The sequence below is a fragment of the Gadus chalcogrammus genome, chromosome 9 (assembly GCF_026213295.1).
Source record: "Gadus chalcogrammus isolate NIFS_2021 chromosome 9, NIFS_Gcha_1.0, whole genome shotgun sequence".
In the NCBI taxonomy this organism is placed as follows: domain Eukaryota; kingdom Metazoa; phylum Chordata; class Actinopteri; order Gadiformes; family Gadidae; genus Gadus; species Gadus chalcogrammus.
The window spans coordinates 15431685-15455222 of NC_079420.1; the positions used below are offsets into that span (position 1 = coordinate 15431685).

At 44.3% G+C, this 23538-nt stretch overlaps 2 protein-coding genes across 2 annotated transcripts in view; both read left to right on the forward strand.

Annotated features, from left to right (window-relative positions):
- Window positions 1-4379, forward strand: part of LOC130388629 (serine/threonine-protein kinase H1 homolog) — a 9446-nt gene extending 5067 nt beyond the window's left edge. The window contains exon 4 of the mRNA XM_056598049.1: window positions 586-4379. Coding sequence (XP_056454024.1) covers window positions 586-903 — 318 coding nt within the window. The 3' untranslated portion in view covers window positions 904-4379. The remainder of the gene's footprint in view (window positions 1-585) is intronic.
- A 709-nt stretch (window positions 4380-5088) lies between these two features.
- On the forward strand, window positions 5089-23413 carry LOC130388623 (membrane-bound transcription factor site-1 protease-like). The gene is made up of 22 exons (XM_056598040.1): window positions 5089-5263; window positions 6982-7522; window positions 8648-8911; window positions 11733-11948; window positions 12121-12231; window positions 12619-12728; window positions 13075-13191; window positions 13656-13723; window positions 13820-13922; window positions 14364-14515; window positions 14765-14926; window positions 15443-15587; window positions 16100-16288; window positions 16776-16948; window positions 17537-17809; window positions 18077-18201; window positions 18648-18725; window positions 18957-19097; window positions 20466-20597; window positions 20747-20873; window positions 21130-21260; window positions 21890-23413. Exons 2-22 carry the CDS (start codon window positions 7300-7302, stop codon window positions 22114-22116), a joined length of 3267 nt encoding a protein of 1088 aa, XP_056454015.1. The 5' UTR covers window positions 5089-5263; window positions 6982-7299; the 3' UTR covers window positions 22117-23413.
- Window positions 23414-23538: the final 125 nt, after the last annotated feature.

Genomic DNA, 23538 nt, shown 5'->3' on the forward strand with positions numbered 1-23538 from the left:
ACAGAATCTAAAAGTCCCAAAATAGAACAATAATCATCTGTATATTTAGTTATTTGTTGCCTCTATGTAGTGATTTTGTCTATTTTACCCAAATATATAAATTCATATTTATATTCGGTTGATCAGACGGGTCAAACAAAACTAGTGGCAAAATGAAACTCTTCAAGACATTGAAATCAATGTATTGATACCCTAGTTTTTGTCTCCCAGTTTTGTATTCCCAGTTTGGTTGCATCCCATTACTCAAAACAAATGTGCAAAATAGATTCTTCGGTCAGATTTTATTAGAAGGACAAGTCCCCCAATAGGTCAAACGATTTCAAACTCTGTCACCCCAAACCTTGTGCTGCACAAACAGTTTTGAATGGTTTCAGCGTTGAATGCTGGTGCCAAACTAAGGCCCAATCCCATTTCTACCCCTTACCCCTTCCCCTTACCCCTCCCTCTTGTTTTGAAGGGGTAAACAAAACAAGGGGAAAGGGGTAAGGGGTAGAAATGGGATTGGGCCTTAACCACCCTTAATGAAAGACATGCTAAACACATGAGAACTGATTCATGCTCGGTCTAATCTGTGTCCTGCTGCAGCCGTGGCCCAGCGTGTCCAACCTGGCCAAGGACTTTGTGGAGCGCGTGCTGACGGTGGACCCCAGCGAGCGGCTGACCGCCGGCCAGGCCCTCAAGCACCCCTGGGTGGTGAGCATGGCGGCCTGCTCCTCCATGAAGAACCTGCAGCGCTCCATCTCCCAGAACCTGCTGAAGCGAGCCTCGTCGCGCTGCCACAGCACCAAGTCGGCCCAGTCCACGCGCTCCAGCCGCTCCACCAAGTCCAACAAGGCCCGGCGCGCCCGCGAGAAGGAGCTCCGGGAGCTCAACCGCCGCTACCAGCAGCAGTACAACGGCTGACACCTAAGCCGCCTCGCCCTTCGCTGCGGCTCCTGCCTGTGTAGGCTCCTGTCTGGGGCAGTACTTTCACAGGGATCGCTGCAGCTTAAAGTTGCGGTGTCCAGCGTCCCCCAAAGCCATCGCCATTGCCCAATAGGCCGGGGGCTGTGAAGATAATATATGAATTGAAGCCGATATATTTAGATTGACCCCGTCAATGGGGTTGTGACTCACTGTTGCCGGTAGCAATGCGAGCATCATGCGTGACTCCCGGTGGAAGTGTGCAGTACGGGCAGCATGGAGGCGATGTGATGCATTATTTTGGTGAGGAGCTCGTGGACTATAATGGCAGAACGTGTCCCTTCCAGGTGGTGTAACCACCACAACAGCACTGGGAGAAACATGGAGAACCTTTGGCTGCATCCCATTCTGTGTCTCTCACCCATCCCCCCCAAGGCTGAGGTAGACACGCTTCCCTACTCCCCCACACGTCCTCCTCCTCACCTGTTCCTCCTCCTGCTGTCCTCCTCTTCACCTCCTATTCCTGGCCTCCTCCTGTGCTGCCTGTGCCTCTGCATATTTATTTATTATTACTGACCTTACTATTGGTTTCCGTTCAAGCGGTCACTGGATGATGGCCGTCTATGATAATCTGTTGAACAGAATTCTTGGTACTGTGGTAGGTAGAAAAGGGTTGCCTTTTTATGAAGAGGACTGAAAACTGCTTTTCTTGTTCATTTCATTGTTGAAAGAAAATTGCTGTGAAATAATTATTGTGCGACTTGAACAGATGGACAAGTACAGCCAAACTTTATCTGAAGAGCTGGGAGACCCAGCCCACTGCAACAACTTGGATATTGTTGAAGGCCAACATTCAAATACATACGATCCATCAGGACTCATGCCTAAGCTTTTCATATCTTGCGTTTTGCTCCATTCAAATAACACAACTGCAGCTGGCTAAAACTTGGTATATTGTGAATCTTATGTTATTTTTTTCCGCCTACATGTCATTGTTTAGTTTTTACTTCAATCAGCATTTCCCATTGAGAAGCCGTTCAGAATAACAGGAGGGCAACCACAGTTTCAATTGGTCCTACCAAAGATATTTTTACGATGAGAATGAACAGTCGATGGCTATGTTCGATGGCTGGTTTATCAAAGCAGCGCATACTTCTTAGCTGGAGTCTCCTAACATGTCCTACTAGGTGTATTAGATCTGTTTAACAGAACCCTAGTATATTGTACGTCCCCTGCACATATTGTGGTCTTATCAATATAAAAGGATATGCCGTCCGTCTCACTGCACTCTCTGAGTTGGTGTTAAGAGTCCTGCGGTTTAATGGTGTTTTTGTATGCTCTTCTTGCCTGTGAGTCTGACACAACCACCTGCCAACCCACTACGTTTAATATTATTTTATGCGCTTAACCATTTCCTCATTCCTGTTTTTGAACAATGTGTATCTGTGGTCTCAAAACTTCTACACTTTTTAATGTGAAGATTATGTTAACGTGAGGTATTAAAGGAGATAAATCTTATAATTAGAATCGTTTGAAGAATCCATGCTGTAAATACATTACAGTTACGTTTGCACTTAAATTCAATGACATTCTAAGGCTTTGGGATTAGAATTGATATCAGCAGTGAAGGACCTCTGGACTGTAGTTTAATGCCACGCCTCGGCCCACCTCTGTCTTCGCCTCACATGGGATTGTAATATTGCTTGGTGCCTATTCAAGTTAATAAATGTTGGATATGAATTGTTAAAACAAGTACAAAATACATTTTCCTATTTACCAACTGTATTTTCCTAAAAACCCTATGTATGGGGCAAGTACCATTGTACATCTAAAAACGTTCCGTTAAAAATGCAAGACCACGGCTTGGCTATATTTGTTTTGGTCAGTGGTTTTCCTGTTTTGTTGCAAAGCTCTTCCTAGGAAAGGTCATGTTGAGGTTAGTTTAAGAAAACAAAAAGTATACAGTGACCAGAGGTTTGGAGCCAAATAGAAAGAGTGTGTTTATAGTGCAATGGTGTCTGTGATTATGAAGGCTTTTACAGTACATTTCCCTGTATGCCTTATTATATCAATTACTCCCGTGAGCAGTTTGCTATGAGCTGGCCTGTTATTATAAACCTTATATTTTGTGAAGTTTTTATAAGTGATACTGGAAATCTAACCGAGCCACATCAACTGACCTCATTATTCCTTTTTATGTTGGAAAATGATTTTGTTATTTTGCTTCTTCTTGGAATGTTCCGTCATCTTCCTCGCCCACGAGACGTGAGTGTTGACAGGGACCACTTTATTTGAAAACAAAATAAAACCTTGGGATAACACCCAGCAACACCTTCTATGGGCCATGTCCCAAATGTCCCATTCTGGATCATTCCACCAGTCCAGGTTCATCTGATGCTGTCTCTCTTACCCTCTGACCACACTAGCCAGCGCAACACCTTTATGTTGTTGTTTTTTAATCTTTCACATAGACAAGGACATCGGAACATCTAAATGGGTTCTAATACAGTCTACAATTTATATATGTGCAAAGACGCAACATGGAAAAGACTGCTGTTTGTGGTTTGAAACTAAATTCAGTGACCTCAATAATTAATCTTAATTCATGATAGATGACAACATGTGTTCTAGATCATAACAACCATTATCATAAACAAGTTGCGTTTCAGTCATTGGTAAATAAGGGAATTATAAATTTGGCATAATGATACATCATGCCAAGCTATTAGTTGGATTCACACAGAATCAGAACTTCCAGAACCATTGCTGAATGTCAAGTTTATACCAATGAATTACTTAAGTATTTGTAAACCGTTTTGTAGAATGTAAACAGACACATTTGTACAACTGTTTCCTCTAATCTTTGATATATACTTGTGATTTTGTGTAAATGCTGTCCTGAATGAAGTAGCCAATGCAACACTGTTACTTAATTACAGTTGTTATTTGTATTATTTGCGTAAATGAGTATCCCTTAACACATCCCTTGTTTTTCTTACTTTTGTTATTTGTTTTATACAATGAACTTCTTTGATGAGTTTTTGTTTTATGGATATGTGCCAATAAATGAAATTGGTGATGACATTTTTTCTTGAAGAGGTATTGCATTCCTGATGTCAGTGTTTGCAGGAGGCATCTTTCTGCTTCTCATATTATGCTACTTATGACTTAAACCAAAATACATTGCAGCTGCTGCTTCTGTATACTGTATTGTAATATGTGGTTCGTTCAGAGTTGTGTTTTTCCTTCAACCCAATTTTATCTCTGTTTAATTATACCACATCATCGTACATATTCTGTAAGAAAAAATCGACAGAATACTGATTGACTACATGACAAACCCCTGGCAAGTTTAGCCATGGCAGTATATACCTAACAGGATGTGGAACCCTCCCGTATGAAGTGGCTATCAGGCTCCCTCTACAGGCAGAACGTTGTTATTAATGCAACAAAGGCCAGTAGAAGTGCAATCTCTAAAACATGAACTTAATCTCTCGTCTCATTCCTAACCTAAAACCTGAATTGAATCAGCTCTAACCTAATTTCTAAACTAAATCCTTTCTACCTAACAGCTGAACTTAACCATCTCTTACCTAAACCTTACCATCTCTCGCCTAATTTATAACCTTATCATCTCAAACTTACAACCTTACCTTAACCACTTCTAACCTATTACCTAAACCTATCCACCTCTGACTTACTAATCAGTCAACTTTACCATATCTACTCTTACACCTAAACCTAACCATCTCTGACTTACTAATTCCTAAAAGTAACCATCTACCCTGATAACTTAACTTAACCATACCTTACCTAATGCTAAAAACTTAAACATCTAACAAGTTAAAATTATAAATGTATTAATGTAGTTAGTTCAACTTAATTTCCCAGAACTGTGGTCCCATGAGTGATGTCCTGAAACTGCAGCCTTAATAGTGTGCTGCTGCACTTGCAGGAACATACGGTACTAGTGAATGCAAGGCTTCTGATGATTCTCCCCCAGGCAGCAGGGTTGCCAGATTGGACACGATCCATCTATTATTTTAAAAGCAACCTTTTTTTTTTAAGATGATCTAACCGTGGCAAAAATCGGTGCAAATAAAACTCCGAAGAAATATGTACAACCTTGACAAGTTATGAAAGTATTAAAGCAGAACCGGCGCACATTCGAAGTTGTTCTGTTTAGTCAACACAAATCTGGCAACCCGATCAAATAGACGTCAGTGTGGTATACGGAGGAGTTTGCTTCTGGTAGCTTTTGTTCAGTTGCTGTTAAACTACAAATCAGTCTATACTTGATATAGCACTGACCGTAACAACATACATGGACAGACATTTATTTGAAAAGCGAGCCATTTAGGTAAGTAGGACCAAGTAAATGCTGTTGTATCCCACTGCTTCAAGACATTATGCTGCTAGCAAGCTAGCGTTGCGCATGTGAGAGTGATGGGGTCTTCAAGCTCCTTGTAGCAGGCTGGCATTAGCACGCTTCGTTGTTTACATTATTGCGGTACATTGTTCTCTCTCTCAAGTAAATACTCGAGTGGTCTGATAGACAATATGTCATATGTGATCTATTCTCTGTAAACCTCAGATATACTGTGTTGAGGCTTATTCTCTTAGTTTATAGGGTGAAAATCACTAGTGGATCTGGACATAACACCAAATAATACCATATCTTTATTTGTGTTGACTGTTCGTTTACTGGCTAAACGTTTTGTCTGTACTACTACTGTTTTGTTAAAGATATTTGGAATCAATGAGCGTTTGTTTTTCCTGTGGTCATGTTTTGCAAGCAATGCCTGGTAAAGAGACACTGTCTCAACAAATGTTGATGAAATTAGCCAGTTACAATGAACGAGTATATTCAGAAAGTGTAAACTCGTGTGGAACAATTTCAAACCAAGATAGAAAGATTTCTACTCTATACCCACTAATCGTGAGCAAATATATTGGGCGCTATCATCCATATACGTTATTCCATAATAGTATATCTGGAGATGGTGTTGGTTCGCAACGGGCTGATTGACACATTTAACGTCAAAAGTAAAGCCATTTGCTGCCTTTCCTGGTCTTTGATTGCAGGGAATGAGAAGTGTGCTAGTAATCTAAATAAAAAAGTTAAATGTTCTGTCTTTTATAATTTTGCAGTGTGGTGTCTTGTTTACACAAGCTGTCACACCCTGTCGTTTACAGCCCTGCCGTACGCAATATGGCTATTTTTACAACCATGGGTCTGAACCAGTAGTCATTAGCTCCATTGTTCTAGAGGCAGGGATCTTTCCCCAAACTTCAAAGCAGTGATTTGACGTGTTAGATGTAGGTTAATGCATCTTTCTAGAGTAATAATAGTTTATCCATCTTTGTTCAAGTGAAATTGTACACAGATTTACAGTCCACACTGTATAAGCCTCCTACCCACATCAATCTTCCTTACTAGGAAGAGTCTTAGTGTCATAAATAGACGCTAAATAAAATAACTGCCACCCATAAGTTACTTAATTGTAATTGCTTTCCAAAAGTGCATATGTTTTTGATATGCAGAGTGTCACTACTGGTTTGTCTAGACATGTTGATTGAATTAACAGCCTCTTATCTCATCAGGCGTTGTCCAGGAAGGGGTGGAGGTCTTGGCTAGGTATTATAAAAGCCTAGTTTGCTGTTTGCTGCTTCGGTAGCCTCCGAGCTGATTTACGAGAATGTGTTTATTGTAGCAGTATTGATGTCATGTGGGAATGCCTTGGGCGTTTAGCGATAGGTTTCCATTTTGCTATTGTGAAGCTCCTGTCTATCTGGTAGCTCCTCCTCAGCCCAGGGCCCTTGGAGCTCTCGGTGCCATGTGCTTGACATGGCACCGATTCCTCTTTCTCTGCCCTCACTATCTTCATTATGATTGATTGTGTTTCAATGGGTTATGAGCGTGTATCCTTGTGCTCTATTTGTGCTTGTGGAGTAAGGGAATAGACAAGATCCGCCGGAGGAGTATTCTGTGCGTATGCCTTATGGCTGTGTTACTTCCTGACATAATTACTTTGTTTGTTAAAACAAAAATGCCTAACTGTACATTTACTTTTCTAGGAATCAAAAGACGACCCTGGATTGAACCAAACTTGTCACTGGTTGGACCGACGCTAATCCTCCACACATTTCCACTGGTTTTAACGCATCGCTTCTCAAGATGAAAACCATGTCTGTAGTCGGGCTCCACCACTGACCTGCTAACTGCACTACAAACATGGAGAGGAAACGCCGAAAGAAATGAATCAAGCTGCTCAGGACTTAAAAAATGTGGACTCAATCACCGAGCTCTGGACTTGAAATGCTGGGTCCCAATTCTTAACACCGGATCCTGCGTTCAGTAACACTTAATTCATTACCCAGCCTTACCCCTATCTAATGGTGTGGGTCTACCAAGGAACCGCCATGCCTCTGCATCCCATCGGGGTGTCCCTGTTGTTGGGGCTGCTGCTCGGCCTTATGCCCATGGTGGGAACGGAGGCAGAGGGCGGAGCCCAGCAGCCCTATGACCCTCCCACCAGCACAGAGGCCCCGCCCTCCGGCTCCAATTGCTCCGACCTCACGGTGAAGCTGGAGTTCTCCACTCGGGTGGTGGAACACGGTGAGGGAACATGGGTTAATTCTCTAAAAAGTCCCTTGTTTCTCTTAGGTTCTGTTTGGGTTCGAGTCCTCCTGAAGCCTTTTCATTAGCTAGCGTTGGAGGAGGGGATCCCACAAGATGTTTGTCTGAGCTATTCCTTTTGGACACAACATGCCATCAGTGGTGGTATCAGTATTGCAGGCATTGTGCTGAGGAATAGATTGCAGCACAATAAGTCTGGTTCACGTTACTTGTTTTTCTGCTCTCCCACATATCATCTTGTCAGCAATATAAAAGCAAGCAGGAGTGTGTTGTTGTCTCTGTATTTAGAAATGTATTGTTATGTAATACAGGTGATGCAGGTCTTACTACTGGGATTTAATCATTACCCAGCATCATTGTGAGTGTAATGCTTTTCATTCACTTGTCCTATATTAATGGGCTGTTTAATCTGCAACTCCCCAGCTGCAGAGAGTTTCAATACGCTTACAGTTTGTCCTTTCTTTACATTATTCCTGGAGTTTTATTGTTGAGATGGTTAGGTATGTCATGCTCGGAGATGGTTTGTGGCAGGATATCTGTGAGTTTAACCCGCCCATAGCACAGCCTTCTATCATACATCTCATTGAGTTAGAAAATTATTATTATGTCCACAAATGGATAATAGACCAAGAGGTAGATCATATTTGGATATTTCATGAAATTCATTCATCAATGTTTGCCCACAGTTCTTGTGTTTCTGGTTTTTAGTTTTCAATATTGTTAATTATCTACACCTTAAAACCGTACCCACCGAACCCTTATCATTTATATCACATGCTCTATAAATATAAAGCATTATTGGGAATACGTGCATTCAGCGCGCTCTGTCTCATAACTTGTCTGTTCCATATGCAAACAGTCTTCTTTATTTTCCTTAATTTAAATAGGCTTTTTCTGCACTTTGTTAACGGGTCAGTGAAGACACAGGAGAGAGTGTCGGCAGCAGACATAGGGAATGTATGCACCGCCCTGCAGGTCGGACTCAGAATCAGATCTGAGTTGCTCAATTCTGGCCAGCTTGTTAACACACTGGCAGGCCGGGCCGCTGGGCCGCCTACACAGACTGCTTCCTAACACGGCTCTCCTGCTCTTCCCTCTGCGCAGAGTACATCGTCGCCTTCACTGGCTACTTCTCCGCCAAAGCCCGTAGCCTGTACATCAGCAGCGCCCTGAGGAACGCTGCGGACGGGGTCCTGGAGTGGCACATTGTTCCCCGGGAGAACCCGGCCTCCGACTTCCCCAGCGACTTTGAGGTGGTCCACATGCGGCAGGCGTCGCATAGCAACCTGGTGACGCTGGAGGACCACCCGTACATCAAGCGCGTCACTCCACAGCGCAAAGTGTTCCGGACCCTAAAGTACACCCCATGTGAGTCGTCGATGCTCGCATCATGCACATTGTATGGATTCACTGTTTTCATTGTTGTTATTTGTGACGGCCATTTGTATTTTTTGAGAATGCTGATATCGTATACTCTGTTTCAGTCTGTAATGATTTGAATACTTTAGTTTGTCTTGATCAAGGAAACTTTAGCCAACACTTTGGGCTCTGGTTAGTTGCAGTCCTAAAGTGTCATATTTTCAGCTTTAGTTTATTTCACGAGCAGCATTGCCTATTTCACAATTATTGATTGGCCTCTGACCATAGTCCATCATTATATCTGTCGGTCTTTCTCTCTTGCTCTCTGTACACTTGGTATGAGGTGTGTGGGTGTGGGCGTGTGTGTCACTGCAGTCTGTGTTTGTGTAGAGGAGGTGTGTGTTTATTATTGCAGTGTGTGGAGTTTGTGTATGAACTTGTATGTTGTTGAATACCACACACACACACACACACACACACACACACACACACACACACACACACACACACACACACACACACACACACACACACACACACACACACACACACACACACACACACACAGAGCCACACACTAGAGATGGTGTGTGTGTCTGAGAGCCTGTGTGTGTCTGTGTCCCTACACGGGGGATATGAAGCCAGAAACACAGGGTGTCTGTGTTTCCACATGGAGGAGTACTAAGTGAAGCTGTCTGGGGGTGGGGTTGCTGATCGCCTGCTGTACCTGGCGATGGATGAAAGCTTTCAGTGTGTCCTGAAACACACAGCTTTCGGCGCGAGTCTTTCGGTGCCAGGGTTACGAGGCGGTGGTGGAATCTCAAAGTCCATAATGAGAAAGCTAACATTGTTATTGTTCATTGTTTTGTCTTCCCATTTTCCGTATTTCAGTGGCAAAGGACATTGGTTGCCCCACACTTATTATCTGAACACTTTAATTCATGGACAAAAATATCTATTAGACCAGGAAAGGATGGGAGCAATGAACATTAAATTACATCTTTAGGCAGCATGGCAAGAACAGAAGAGAAGCAGAACAGCCTGCCTCTGATTCTTTTTGCTCAAGACCAGTGACGGTTCTTCTTTGAAACCAATCATTCTCAACTGATTCAATGTGTAGGGTTTCATGCACCTATATGGCAATAATGACGGATAGGAATGCACTGATTCTACTTTTTTAAGACCAAGAACAAGTACTTACATTTGTGTACCCTCTGATACCGAGTACCGATATGAGTACTAAATAATACCGTAACAGTTTAAAGAGCCAGAGAATGGTTCAGCAGAGAGATCTCGGGAATAGGGGGTGTGTTATCGCCATGGTCATTGTACTGTATTTGTCCGCGAAGCCCAACCCTCAGACTCAGGTTTTATATTAGTCGATGCTCCTCAGACGGACAGTCCCCATCCACACACACACCGTCGCGGTATACAATACGTTTCCAAAAAGCTCCACTTTCTCTCGAAAGCCACAGTCAACCGCCGCCCAGGCAGAGGTCACACAGACCCCGCCGCCGATCCACCGAGGTCGTAACTTCCAAGCGCCTCTGACGTAACGAGTGGAACCTGCATCGTTTTTTGGGGAAAAGGGCAAAAACATCGGATTCTACCCCTTTTTCCTCTAAACTGGGGGCTTGGTTCAGTATCTGCACCTAAATGGCATAGATTACTATGTTTATGATCATATCAGACCAATAACCATGAAGAAGAAAATAAAATAAAAGGTTATGTTGCGTAAAGTGGTAACGGGTGGTTGTATCTTAGAAGTTTTATGAGTGCAGTATCGGTTCTAAGTACTGGTATTGGTGCATCCCTAAAGACAGATAGTTTGGCTGCTCATATGCAGCCAAACTAAGAGGGAGGGAGGGAGAGAGGAATAGGACTAGGAGAGGAATAAACAGAAATAAAGAGAGGACAAGGATTGATGATGCCAATGAAAGGGAAAGTAATTGCTTACCATGAGGGAGAAAGCCTTATGGAAACGGTAAAAGAGAAAAAGGTGGAATCAGGATGTGGGGCCGTGCTACTGATCGGACGGCACCTCCATTTAAGATGGAAGGAAATAGGGCCCGACCGATTCATCGGCCTGCCGATTTAATCGGCCGCTTATAGCCTTTTTGAAAATAATCAACATCTGCCAAAAAGACGCAGATTACAACCGATTATTATTTTTTATTTTTTTATTTTTTAGAAATGTTATTGCGCTTAGTATCCTGCAGATTGCGCTCCTACTCGCCTTGCTAACTAACAACTTTAGCTGGAGTAAAAAAGAGATTGAATTTTACCGTACAACATGAAAGCACGCTCGCTCAGGCAGCTGCGCGCTCACCTAACCAATGTACACAAGACGCGTTGTTTGAGCATGTTGTGCCTGTTTTTCTTTAGGTCCCAGGCCATGTAAATTTGTTATACAGTGGACTCTAACGGTTAGACCATACTGCTCAGCACGCACGTGTTAGTCACTGCTCACGAGCGCAGCACATTGGGAGTTAGTTATTTATTTTACATTTTACATTACACTCATTTTTGACTGTAAATGTATTCTAAAACACTCAAAGGTTCTGCATTCAATTCACTTATTCGTCAAAAGTGTTTAAAGTATATTTAAGGTATCAAAAACTACGTTTTATAGGCTTTTTTTTGTTTTGTTTTTAATCGGCCGATTAAATCGTAATCGTAATTTTTCTCTGAAAATAATCGGGATCGGCACTCAAAAATCAATATCGGTCGGGCCCTAGAAGGAAACCCCATGAGGTCAGCACTTTGAATCGGTCCTCAGTTGTCTGGTCCCGGCTCTGCGTCAAGCCGTCCATGCTCTATGTCCTCACAGCACCTGAACCCAGCGGCCCTTGCAATGACACTCGTTGGACGGAGAAGTGGCAGTCGTGGCAGACATCCCGCCCCCTCCGGCGGACCAGCCTATCCATCAGCTCCGGGTTCTGGCACGCCACAGGCCGCCACTCCAGCCGCCGCCTGCTGCGGGCCATCCCTCGCCACGTGGCTCAGATCCTCCAGGCCGATGTTCTCTGGCAGATGGGACACACCGGTAGGACCCCTGAACCGTGACCTCCAGCCCTATTGACATGACTTTACCCCTTATGTGCTTTGTTTATAGAGCACCCTTCAGACAAGGTCTTGCAAATCAAGGTTTCACAGAATAAACCTGGACAGATTACTAATAAAATATAATGTGTATGTGTCTGTTTGTGTGTGTGTAGGTTCTGGGGTGAAGGTGGCAGTGTTCGACACAGGCCTTAGTGAGAAGCACCCTCATTTCAAGAACGTGAAGGAGAGGACCAACTGGACCAACGAAAAGACTCTGGATGATGGTGAGAACGGGTGTGATGATGATGATGCTGATGGCAATATTTGAAATGCCAGTTGAAGACTAATATGATATGGATGATGTGGCTATAAATAGTACCAAGAGTGATATGGGTCACTGCTTCCATTCAAAGGATAGACATCAATATGTCTTAAATCTGTGGCACTATGCGCTTGCATGTGTTCCAATATTCCTAATTAATTTTTTTTTTTTTTCATTTTTCTTTTCAGTTTAACAAGATATGGTATATTAATAAAAAGAGATCAGACTGGGCTCTTCATATGTGGACTGTTGTTTTTTGGGCAAATATCTTCAAGCCTACAGTGGAGTTCTGAGTGTTCGCCTGAGGCCTACAGTGCAGTTCTGAGGGAGTTTCTTGCTCTCTCTGCAGGGCTGGGTCATGGCACCTTCGTCGCGGGAGTGATTGCCAGCATGAGGGAGTGCCAGGGCTTCGCCCCAGACTCTGAGCTTCACATCTTCAGGGTCTTCACCAACAATCAAGTAGGTCCACCAATTTTGTCAATGAGTTCATACTAATTCAAAGTGGCATGTGAAGCCAAGTGAAGCCAGCAGAAGAGTCATATATTAGGAGGGTTAATAAGATGTATCAGTGTGTTTTGTGCAGTGGGTGTAGGTGATGGAACTTGAGCGTGTCACTTCCAGTATCATTAGACATGGCATGACCAGTTTCATCATTTCCGCCACCTGTTTATGTATTTCTGAAATGGGTAATATTGGATTCTGCGTACGTGTTAATTGTCCTAATAGCCCCCTCTGTCTGTCTTCCATGTGAGGAGGTGCTTTGCACCACCATGTGATGTATAACCGGTGTGTCCTGGTCCACAAGGTGTCTTACACTTCCTGGTTCCTTGATGCCTTTAACTACGCCATCCTGAAGAAGATCGACGTTCTCAACCTCAGCATCGGGGGGCCTGACTTCATGGACCACCCCTTTGTTGACAAGGTGATGTCATTACCTGAATCCCTACTTTATTGTTGTGTTAAATGAAACCGGTTATGTATGTAATTGATAGTCAATTAAATGCCTTGTTATTCCAATGCATTAGACGGTGCTCTAAGGCACCGGTGCCAATGCCTCTACCCATTCTTGTGTCACTCAGTTAATTACTAGTGTATCATATTATATGACAAACTTTATCTAACCATTTCTCACTTTTAGGGTCTGTTTTTGTTTTTTTCGTTAGCTAAAGATTCCCCCCTCAAAAATATATGACTATATTATAATGTTAGAATTCATGCTGGCATAGGTGAAATGCCATGGAAATGGTATATGATTTGGAGCCAACGTCTTTCAACAGGATGCATAAATCCAGCTGCAGAACAGCAATCCCTTCGTAGATCCTCCAGGCGCTTAGATACCTCAGTCCAACCTGTGGGTAACGTGTTCCCCGTTCCCTCGTTCTCCAGGTGTGGGAGCTCACCGCCAACCGCGTCATCATGGTCTCTGCTATCGGCAACGACGGACCTCTGTACGGGTGAGTGAGTTGCGCCACCCCTCAGGGCAACGGGGCATGCTTGGATCAGGGTCCATGTGTACCGTGGGTAACCTTGTATCTTTGGTTGGATCTCAGCACGCTGAACAACCCCGCCGATCAGATGGACGTGATCGGGGTGGGGGGCATCGACTTTGAGGACAACATCGCCAGGTTTTCCTCCCGAGGAATGACCACATGGGTGGGTTTCTCTCACTTTCTCTCAACCTCTCTCTCCCTCTCTCACTCTTATGTTAACTCAGTAGAAACAGAGCTGCCGGCCGTGTCCCCAGCCTGCACCCCCCCCCCCCCCCCCCCTCCTTTCATCCACCCACATCTTCTCTCTGAACAGCCGGCTGGATATAAGAAGGCCTCTTAAAGAACGACCCCACTCCCTTCCTCTCCCTGTCTTAAAAGCCCTTCGGTCCAATATCACAAAGACAATCTCTTTCCCTCCATGACCATTTTCATTAGTCACACGTCTGCTCACACATTGCGCTCTGATGCTCTCGCTCTCACTCCCTTTTTGGTTCCCTCTCTCTTCCCCTCTCTTTGCCCAGGAGCTATCAGGCAGCTATAGATTATTTGACTCTCTCTCTCTCTCTCTCTCTGTGTCTGTGCGTGTCTGTTTTCACACGCCCAGGAGCTACCAGGGGGCTACGGCCGCGTGAAGCCGGACATCGTGACCTACGGCTCGGGGGTGCGGGGGTCCGGGATGAAGGAGGGCTGCCGCTCCCTGTCGGGCACCAGCGTGGCCTCGCCCGTGGTGGCGGGGGCCGTCACCCTGTTGGCCAGGTCGGTAACCCCAGTCTCTGTGCAGGGGGTCCCCATCGCTCACGTTAAACGTCCTGGTTTCATCGACTGCCTGTCAATGGACCAATGGACAGTTTGGGTTCAGGCTGCAGATGTTATACAGTGAACAGGCCAGCGTGACCAGACATGTTGAAATGGTTTAGAGTCTGCTTGGTATTAAACCTGACGCCCGTAATGGATGCATTAGACGCACACAGGCACACCGAACCAGCAGTCCTCTCTTGCCTGCAGCACTGTGCTGAACCGGGAGCTGATCAACCCAGCGTCCATGAAGCAGGCTTTGATGGCGTCAGCCCGCAGGCTGCCCGGGGCCAACATGTTCGAACAAGGCCACGGGAAACTGGACCTGATAAGGGCCTACCAGATCCTCAACAGCTACCGGCCCCAGGCCAGGTGAGTGACGAGCACCACAGCCACCTTGTTCGCATTATCACTCTAATATAATTTCATAACTTTCCACTTCTTCTTTCCTAGCTAACAGTGAGGTGGAGAAGATCCTGAAATTTGAATCCCTATGTACTTCATCAAGAACACATTTTGTGTCTCTGATACCGAGTCCCGATATGAGTCCTAAATAATACCAAGAGTTTGAAGAGCCAGTTAAGCCTCTGGTTCAGCGCAGAGTTCTAGGAAAGAGGGGGCGTGTTATCGCCATGGTCGTTGTGTATCAGCGTTAGAATGAATGATTTGTATATGAAATGTGTCCATTTAATTAGGACCCCAAGAAACTGAATCTCCGAAGAGATCCTGAGAGATTCCCTCCCCTAAAGTTGTTTAGGTCTGGATAGATCCCTCACCTGGTTAGGCGGTATCTCACGGAGGCGGAGTCTTTTAACTACATTGAGAATCTGTTCCACATCTATAACTACCCTGATCTGACCCCTGGACCACTGTTGACCTCTCACTCAGCCTCTCCCCCAACTACATCGACCTGACGGAGTGTCCGTACATGTGGCCCTACTGCTCGCAGCCCATCTACTACGGGGGCATGCCCACCATCGTCAACGTGACCATCCTCAACGGCATGGGAGTCACCGGCAGGATCGTAGACAAGGTATGCATGAGCACTGCCGATTTAATGGAACAGAGCCCCCTCTTCACTGTGAGTAAAGCAAAGACACTCTTTTGTGTACCACTGCCCTGAATTCAGAACTGTCCGTTAGTGTCTGGCGGAAAAAGCGGTTATTGGACTCACAGTTGAAAGGATGTAATGGTGGTGCTATGTAGCACATACTCCACCCACACCCTGCGCCCTTGACCATGTAGTAGTATATAGTATATTTTTTGCGTCCTGTCTTGCCGCTCTACCCGGGCTTCACCTCTATCCTCACCCAAACACCGGTTTTCCAGCATCCACGCGACATTCTCATTTTATGTGCTACATGTGTGAAAGGGGCGCAACTCTGGACAGTGTCCAAAACCGATTCTCCGGTCATTGAGGGAAAAGGGCTCGTGTCACATTTCAAAATAGGACTTCAGCAGCCTGGAAATGTTGTTGTGGTACCTGTATTCACTGTGAGCTGCTTTTGGAGAACTGTGATGCCTAACCCTTCCTGCAACCCGCAGCCTATCTGGCAGCCCTACCTCCCCCAGAACGGGGACCACATCGACGTGGCCATGTCCTACTCGGCCGTGCTGTGGCCATGGGCAGGCTACCTGGCCATCTCCATCTCTGTGGCCAAGAAGGCGGGGTCGTGGGAGGGCGTGGCCCAGGGTCACGTGATGGTCACAGTGGCGTCGCCGGCGGAGAACGACGTGAGTGATTTAAAATAAGAACAGGGGAATGTAACGCTTGCTTTGTATTTTTCAGTGACTAGCTTATTTTAATAAATAAATCAAATCGTTTTACGCCTAGCCCTAATTTATATCTGTATTTCGGTCTTATTTAAAAAATGTACTTTTGTACTTTACAGTAACTCCATAAATCAAAGTCAACACTTCTATATGAACACCCTGAGCACTTGGACAGATGGGCCCCTCCCTCCCAGATAGACCTACTCTTTCCAGGGTAGATAGACTAATAACAATGGGGTGCCAGCAGAGGCACATGAGAAGACGCCCAAACATGAATGGAAAGTGTGAGGAATCGTCTCAGGACCTCCTGGCTCTGTGTCATAGTGCTGTCAAGGCGAGGGCTGGTCTCCTCATTGACCTCGCGGCCGTCACAGCGGCCCCCAGTGTGTCAGGTCGTTAAAGGGTTTTAACATTAAATGAATTTGATTTGTCCTCTGCCCCTCCCCAGTCGGTGGTGGGCGGGGAGCTGACCTCCACCGTCAAGCTTCCCATCAAAGTGAAGATTGTACCGACGCCTCCCCGCAGCAAGAGGGTGCTGTGGGACCAGTACCACAACCTGCGCTACCCGCCCGGCTACTTCCCCCGAGACAACCTGCGCATGAAGAACGACCCGCTGGACTGGTGGGTGGAGCGGGAGGCCAACGCTAGGGACGGGATGGAACTAATGTACTCATGAGAAGCACATATAACGGCAGGCTGGAGGCCTTTTTCCACATCGTCGATGTGAAACAGCCTTGAAGCTGTCATGGTTCTCAAAGTGGTTTTATTTGCCTTTATTTCTTATTTAATATTATTTATAGAGTGATAGGCTGGTACCTTTTCCTCCAGAAGCAGCACAGCGATTTATGCAAAAAAAACTGGATCTCAACCAGCGCAGGGTAAACACAGAAAAGATTAGAATAATACTGCAGGCCTACACATACAATTATTAAAGGTTCGACATCTTCTCTCACTAGGAAGATAAGGTAAATATCAATGTGGGCTTTATGCTAAATCTACAAGGCTTCCAAACACCTTTTAATATTGCCCAAACCTGATATGGAAACCTTATCATTTGTGTGTATAATCATCTGCCCTTTTGAGCAATCATCAAAACCAAATATCATATTGTATATCGTGCGATGCACTTTCTTTGCTACTCTATATCCGGTCCACCTTTCAAGCTGTGTGTCGGTGTGTGTGTGTGTGTGTGTGTGTGTGTGCGTGCAGGAACGGGGACCACATTCACACCAACTTCCGGGACATGTACCAACACCTGCGGAGCATGGGCTACTTTGTGGAGGTGCTGGGTGCGCCCATCACCTGCTTCGACGCCAGCCAGTACGGCACTCTGCTGCTGGTGGACAGCGAGGAGGAGTACTTCCCCGAGGAGATCACCAAGCTGAGGAGGGACATCGACAACGGCCTGTCCCTCATCGTCTTCAGCGATTGGTACAACACCTCCGTCATGAGGAAGGTCAAGTTCTACGACGAGAACACCAGGTAGGTTAGCGCGCCGCCGCCTTGCCTCGAGTCATTTAGCCGCGGCCCGCTGGTTGATTTGAAGCCAGAGCCTTGTTGATTGGTTTATTTTGAGACTCCTCTGTTGCTTGTCACACAGCGTGTTCCGTCAAGCTTGCCACTGACAGCGCTGATCGTTGAGTCGTTTTTGGTGTTGTTAAACGCACACCTTTTATGTTGGAAATTAGGTCTGGCAATTATTGAGCTCTGGTCTTTTTTTTTTACCTTGTTTTCTGATGTGATCCTTAGGCAGTGGTGGATGCCGGACACGGGGGGCGCCAACATACCGGCCCTGAACGAGCTGATCTCTGTGTGGGGGATGGCCTTCAGCGACGGGCTCTACGAGGGAGACTTCACCATGGCAGATCACGACAGTAAGAACACACACATTCACATACACATACACATACACATTCATACATACATAAAACGCCAAAAACAACTTAATGATCTGCACTGTCACTGGGAAGCTTTACAGAAACTACTGTGTTTCTTAAAATATAAATATATCTAGATATAGAGATAGATAGATAGATAGATGCTTTCACCTTTTTTTCTATTTATTTCATATTATTTACAGATGCCAAAGAAATGCACCATTATTCAATATAGTAGTTATTTTACTTCCAGTTGAGCAGACATCCTGTCGTTACTTTAAAATTACATAAGAGAGCCACCCTGTTTTTAGGGACTAGATGCCTTGCTTTTATCTCATATCTCATAATGCATCTAATTTCTGAGGTATCTTCCGAATGTTATCTTGTGTTCCTTAACTAGCGGTCCCTGGGTATGTCTTGATTCTCTCTCCCTCTCTCTTTAGTGTACTATGCCTCAGGCTGCAGTATCGCCCGTTTCCCTGAAGATGGAATAGTGATCGCCAAAAATCTTAAAGACCAAGGTATTTATTTGGGCTGTTAAATCATTTTATTTCCTTGAGAATGATAGCAAAGCCTGTCTGCGCTAGTCTGGTACACTGCGAGGAGCTGGAGTCTGTTCAAACGTGTGTGTGTGTGTGTGTGTGTGTGTGTGTGTGTGTGTGTGTGTGTGTGTGTGTGTGTGTGTGTGTGTGTGTGTGTGTGTGTGTGTGTGTGTGTGTGTGTGTGTGTGTGTGTGTGTGTGTGTGTTTTAGGTCTGGAGGTGTTGAAGCAGGAGACCGCAGTAGTGGAAGGAGTTCCAATCCTTGGACTGTACCAAACGCCATCTGACGGGGGCGGCCGTATTGCTCTGTATGGAGACTCCAACTGTATAGATGATAGCCACAGGCAAAAAGGTAAAAGAAAATGGAATCCTGAATGATTGTTTTGAGACAAATTGCTTGTTAAATCTAGCTTTGGTTAGTCAATAATAAAGTATTAAAAGAGGAACTTATGTCAGTTACAGGGTGATGTTTCAGTATTACTAGCCTATGAAAATAAAATAAACGCAATTGTACTGCAAAATGGATGAAACACAAGTACAACACTTAAAAATACGGATTCACTTGCTGAAATAATGCTCATCTCACACACAGCTGCCTTGCTTAACTACTATGGATGGGTCCGAATATTCGATTATTGGTTCACGACGGTCAAAGTCTTTTTTTAACATTTGGACCGTTAACATTTATTCCCATTCAAATAAACAAGAATTAACGGACGGAACTAATGTTGGACAGGTGTCCAAGGGCATTATCCTGCTTCCAACCATGGTCACAGACCATTCATTTATATTTTCATATTTTTTACAATCCAAATATAAAGTTTTTCACAAACCATAACTTTGTTTCCCTGGTAACGCCTGAGGGTTTGACTAATACCTGGAATAATCCACTCTCGTAAGTTTCTTATGCAACGGAAACGTTTTTCACTCCTCCAGTAAATAGGACGGACCTTAGCTACGACTTGGCAACGGGAGGTATTCTAGTCCGCTCAGCTATGCGCTAGAAAGCTAACGTTATGTATTGTACATATTTATAATTCGAAATTTATCCAAGCCTTAATACCACAGATACTCTAGGGTCTATAGCTTATGACTGCTTTGTCTGATTACAGTTTCATTTTTTTTTTACAATTCATTTTTCACAATTTACCAGCACTCGTTTTGAAGACCGAATCACCGCGCCATTCGTTTCAATGGAAATCGCGACGGTGTATACTTTCAACATAAAGTGTACATATTTATAATTTGAAATTCATCCCAGCCTTAATACCACAGATACTCTAGGGTCTATAGCTTATAACCGCGTCCATACCGCGTTTTTGGATTACAGTTTAATGCATTTTTCACAATTTGCCAGCTCTCGTTTTGAAGGCTGAACAGACAATTTGACTCTACCCACTTAGCAGGTCATTTTTTTTTTTCACATTTAAGATAGGCCTACTAATTGATTCCTTGCCGACGATCCATGGCTGCCTTCGTGAATGTTGGCACCCATCGAATAATCAATTATTCGTTCATACCAGCCACCGATTATTTGAGTTATTCACATCCCTATTAACTACCAACAAATTGGTTAGTTTTCACTCTGTAGAAAAAGTGTCAAAGCTGCTGTTTGTTCAAATAGTCACCAGGGATCACAGGCTGGTCACCATTACAAGCTGGTGCCTCACCAACACCTCTCAGGACCTTCTCTAACGTTCCCCTGGTTCTTCCATTCCAGATTGTTTCTGGCTGCTGGATGCGCTGCTGCAGTACACATCTTATAGCATGACTCCGCCGAGTCTGGTCCACTCCCACAGCAGAGTATCGGCCCCTCAAGGCACAGACCGCCCACTGCCACAAAGACTGGAAGGTAAGCATGGTTTTGAATGGTAATTGTCAGATATATATTTTGAATACGTCTCGCATGATAGCATGTACATATGCAATGCAAAAACACTCACGTTATATGTCTGTATATGTTCTACTCTTCTGTAAACATTCCTCCACTTTCCCTCGCAGGCAACCATCTCTATCGTTACTCTAAGGTGCTGGAGCCACACTTGGGCGATCCTAAGCCCCGCCCCTTACCTGCCTGCCCTCACCTGTCCTGGGCTAAGCCCCAGCCACTCAACGAGACAGCGCCCAGGTACGTTCAATCGCACATTATCCTACACACTACATATTTTGTAGTTCTGTAAAGGGAATAACTCAAGCGAGGTGTGTTGTTGGCTGATGTTTTCTTACAGCTATTCTGTTCTTGCAACTCGTTAATAGGTTTTTACCTCAACCAGACAAAATTCTAGAAATTGCTCTCAACTGCGCTTGATGGAGTTTGTGCATTGCCCGCCCTGTATTCCTTCCGTCTCTCACCCTCTCCCTCTCTTACTCTCTTGTATTCCTAGTAATCTGTGGAAGCACCAGAAGCTGCTCTCGGTGGACCTGGACAAGGTGGCTCTGCCCAACGTGAGGCCCTACCGGCCCCAGGTCAGGCCTCTGTCTCCTGGGGAGAGTGGGGCCTGGGACATCCCTGGTGGTGAGTCCAAACCGTCATAAGTTCAATACAAAGAGCTTTAATTCACTTTAAGGTCTAATTCCCGGGGCGCCCCGGTGGCTCGGCGGGTAGAGCGTGTACCATTAAAGGCTCAGTCCCACCGCAGCGACCCGGGTTCGATTCCTGACCGTGGTCCTCTGCTGCATGTCTTCCCCTCTCTCTACTATACCTTCCTGTCTGTTACTCTGCAATAAAAAGGATAGAACCTTCAAAAATATAAAATAAAGTCTAATTCCCCTCAGCTTGATTTTAGAACAACTTTTTTTTTTTGTATGAGCAATAGAGTGAGCGATGTTGTACATGAAATGAGTGAAACTATCACAAAATCCTATGCAAACACATAGGATTTTACCTGTTTTCTCTAAATTACTTATTTCAGTAACCGTGATCAAATGGCATAGATTACCACTATGATGATCATCAGAAATGTTTAAAACAAAAAACAAACAGATTTAGGTTCACTGTCCCTTTACCACCAGACCAGGTCAAAGGTCAGGATCTGACTCTGGCTACATGCCAGACTATAAGCTGCTAAGGCTTGAGACTCCCGATGGTATTGCTGAGTCTGTTTCTCCTTCCACTCACCGGTACCTTCCTGTCTTTGACCTCAGGGATAATGCCTGGCCGCTACAACCAGGAAGTGGGCCAGACCATCCCCGTCTTTGCGTTCCTGGGCGCCATGGTTGTCCTGTCCTTCTTTGTGGTACAGCTGACCAAAGCCAAAAGCAAACCCAAGCGCAGGAAGCCCCGTGTGAAGCGCCCCACCTACTTACAGCAGCAGAGCCCCGCCCCCAACGCCACCGCCACCATGGCAACGGGCAAGAGCCCCACCGTTTGATTGGACCTATGGCTGCTGAACGCGGCCTGATGCGTGGGAGTTGACACCATGAGGCCTAATGCATGGATCATGGCAGTATGACCCATGAACTCTACCGATGCTGAGACCCAAGGGCACAGGAGGGGGAATCCAGCATTTCTTAAACACAAACACTATCAGACTGCTTTCCCATTTTTTTCCATCGGTGCTTGAATGGTTCTGTGCCTAATGGTTATCAAAGTCTGTGTGACCTGTGTGTATCTGTGTAGAGTATTGAGCTGTTTTGGACAGTATTACACACACATTCAATGACACTACATGCAAAACCGACCAGGAGATCAGTCCACTTTCAAGGAAATGGAAAATGTTGCCCAAACCTCTTACATTGTTCATTTAAAGAAAGGGATATTCTTTGCTTGACTTTTCTTTGACCGAAACGTCTCCATGACATTTTTATATTTATTGAATTTGTTTGTATTCAAATGCATATTCCATAAAACTAAACGCGGCAACGCTTTGACATTGACAACCTTTATACATACACACTCACAGGTATTTACAAATGACCCATCCCTTGACCTCATCTTGGTGTTTTTGTATATTTCATTTATTGTCTAAATTGGTATCGTTTTGTCCATCTATGAACTTATGAACAGCCTTTCTGTTAACCTATTTCCTACAATGATTCACGATTTCACTGTATATAAAATAGCATTGACAAACTGTTGAAAATGTATTTCATCAATAAAAAAAAAGGCATCACCCTGGCTCACGTCATTAAAAAGAATCTGGTTTTATAGTAATAGTTCTGAGTACGCATATTTGACATAAACATGAGGTGAAATTCTGTCAATTGTTTCTCCAAAGATATTTTTTTTGGTTGCTTTTATACGAGGTAGTAAATCAAATAATCAAATTTATGATTAGGATCTTAAGGCAATTTCAGTGATTGAAAGACTAGTACGAGTGAAAAATTAATTCTGCTTAGAGACTTTACACATTGGGTCTAGCTGGAACACGCATAAACTCGGCTACGAAGGAAAATCAAAATATATTTATGGCTATATGTTTTATGTTGTGGCAAAGTATCTTGGTCAATCTGGCTCTGTTTTTGAGATAAAAATGTGTATAATTGCAGACTTCAATATTTGCAATGTGCCCGTGCAGGCTGCCCTGGTTTCCTATGTGCGTCACCAACATACATATTCAACCGATTGTTCAAGATGATCATGAAGATAAGGAGGTTAATACCTAATGCTGGTGTTACTTTACTTTTTTTTCCTGTAGTGGATATTCCAACATTATAATACTTCTAGTTGATTTTCTGTTGCATTTTTTTAAACATAGAAATAACATAATGTCAAATTTCTGTATTTTTCGTTGTTATGATGGAAAAAATAAGAAATCCGAATTAAACACTAATTATTGCACTTGGCTGGTGAA

Excerpts from the sequence above, each read along its gene's own strand:
- LOC130388623 (XM_056598040.1), top strand. The coding sequence starts at position 7,300 with ATGGTGTGGGTCTACCAAGGAACCGCCATGCCTCTGCATCCCATCGGG. Across the intron at positions 7,523-8,647 it reads CACTCGGGTGGTGGAACACG|AGTACATCGTCGCCTTCACT; the intron begins GTGAGGGAACAT and ends CCCTCTGCGCAG. Across the intron at positions 15,588-16,099 it reads CCGGCAGGATCGTAGACAAG|CCTATCTGGCAGCCCTACCT; the intron begins GTATGCATGAGC and ends TGCAACCCGCAG.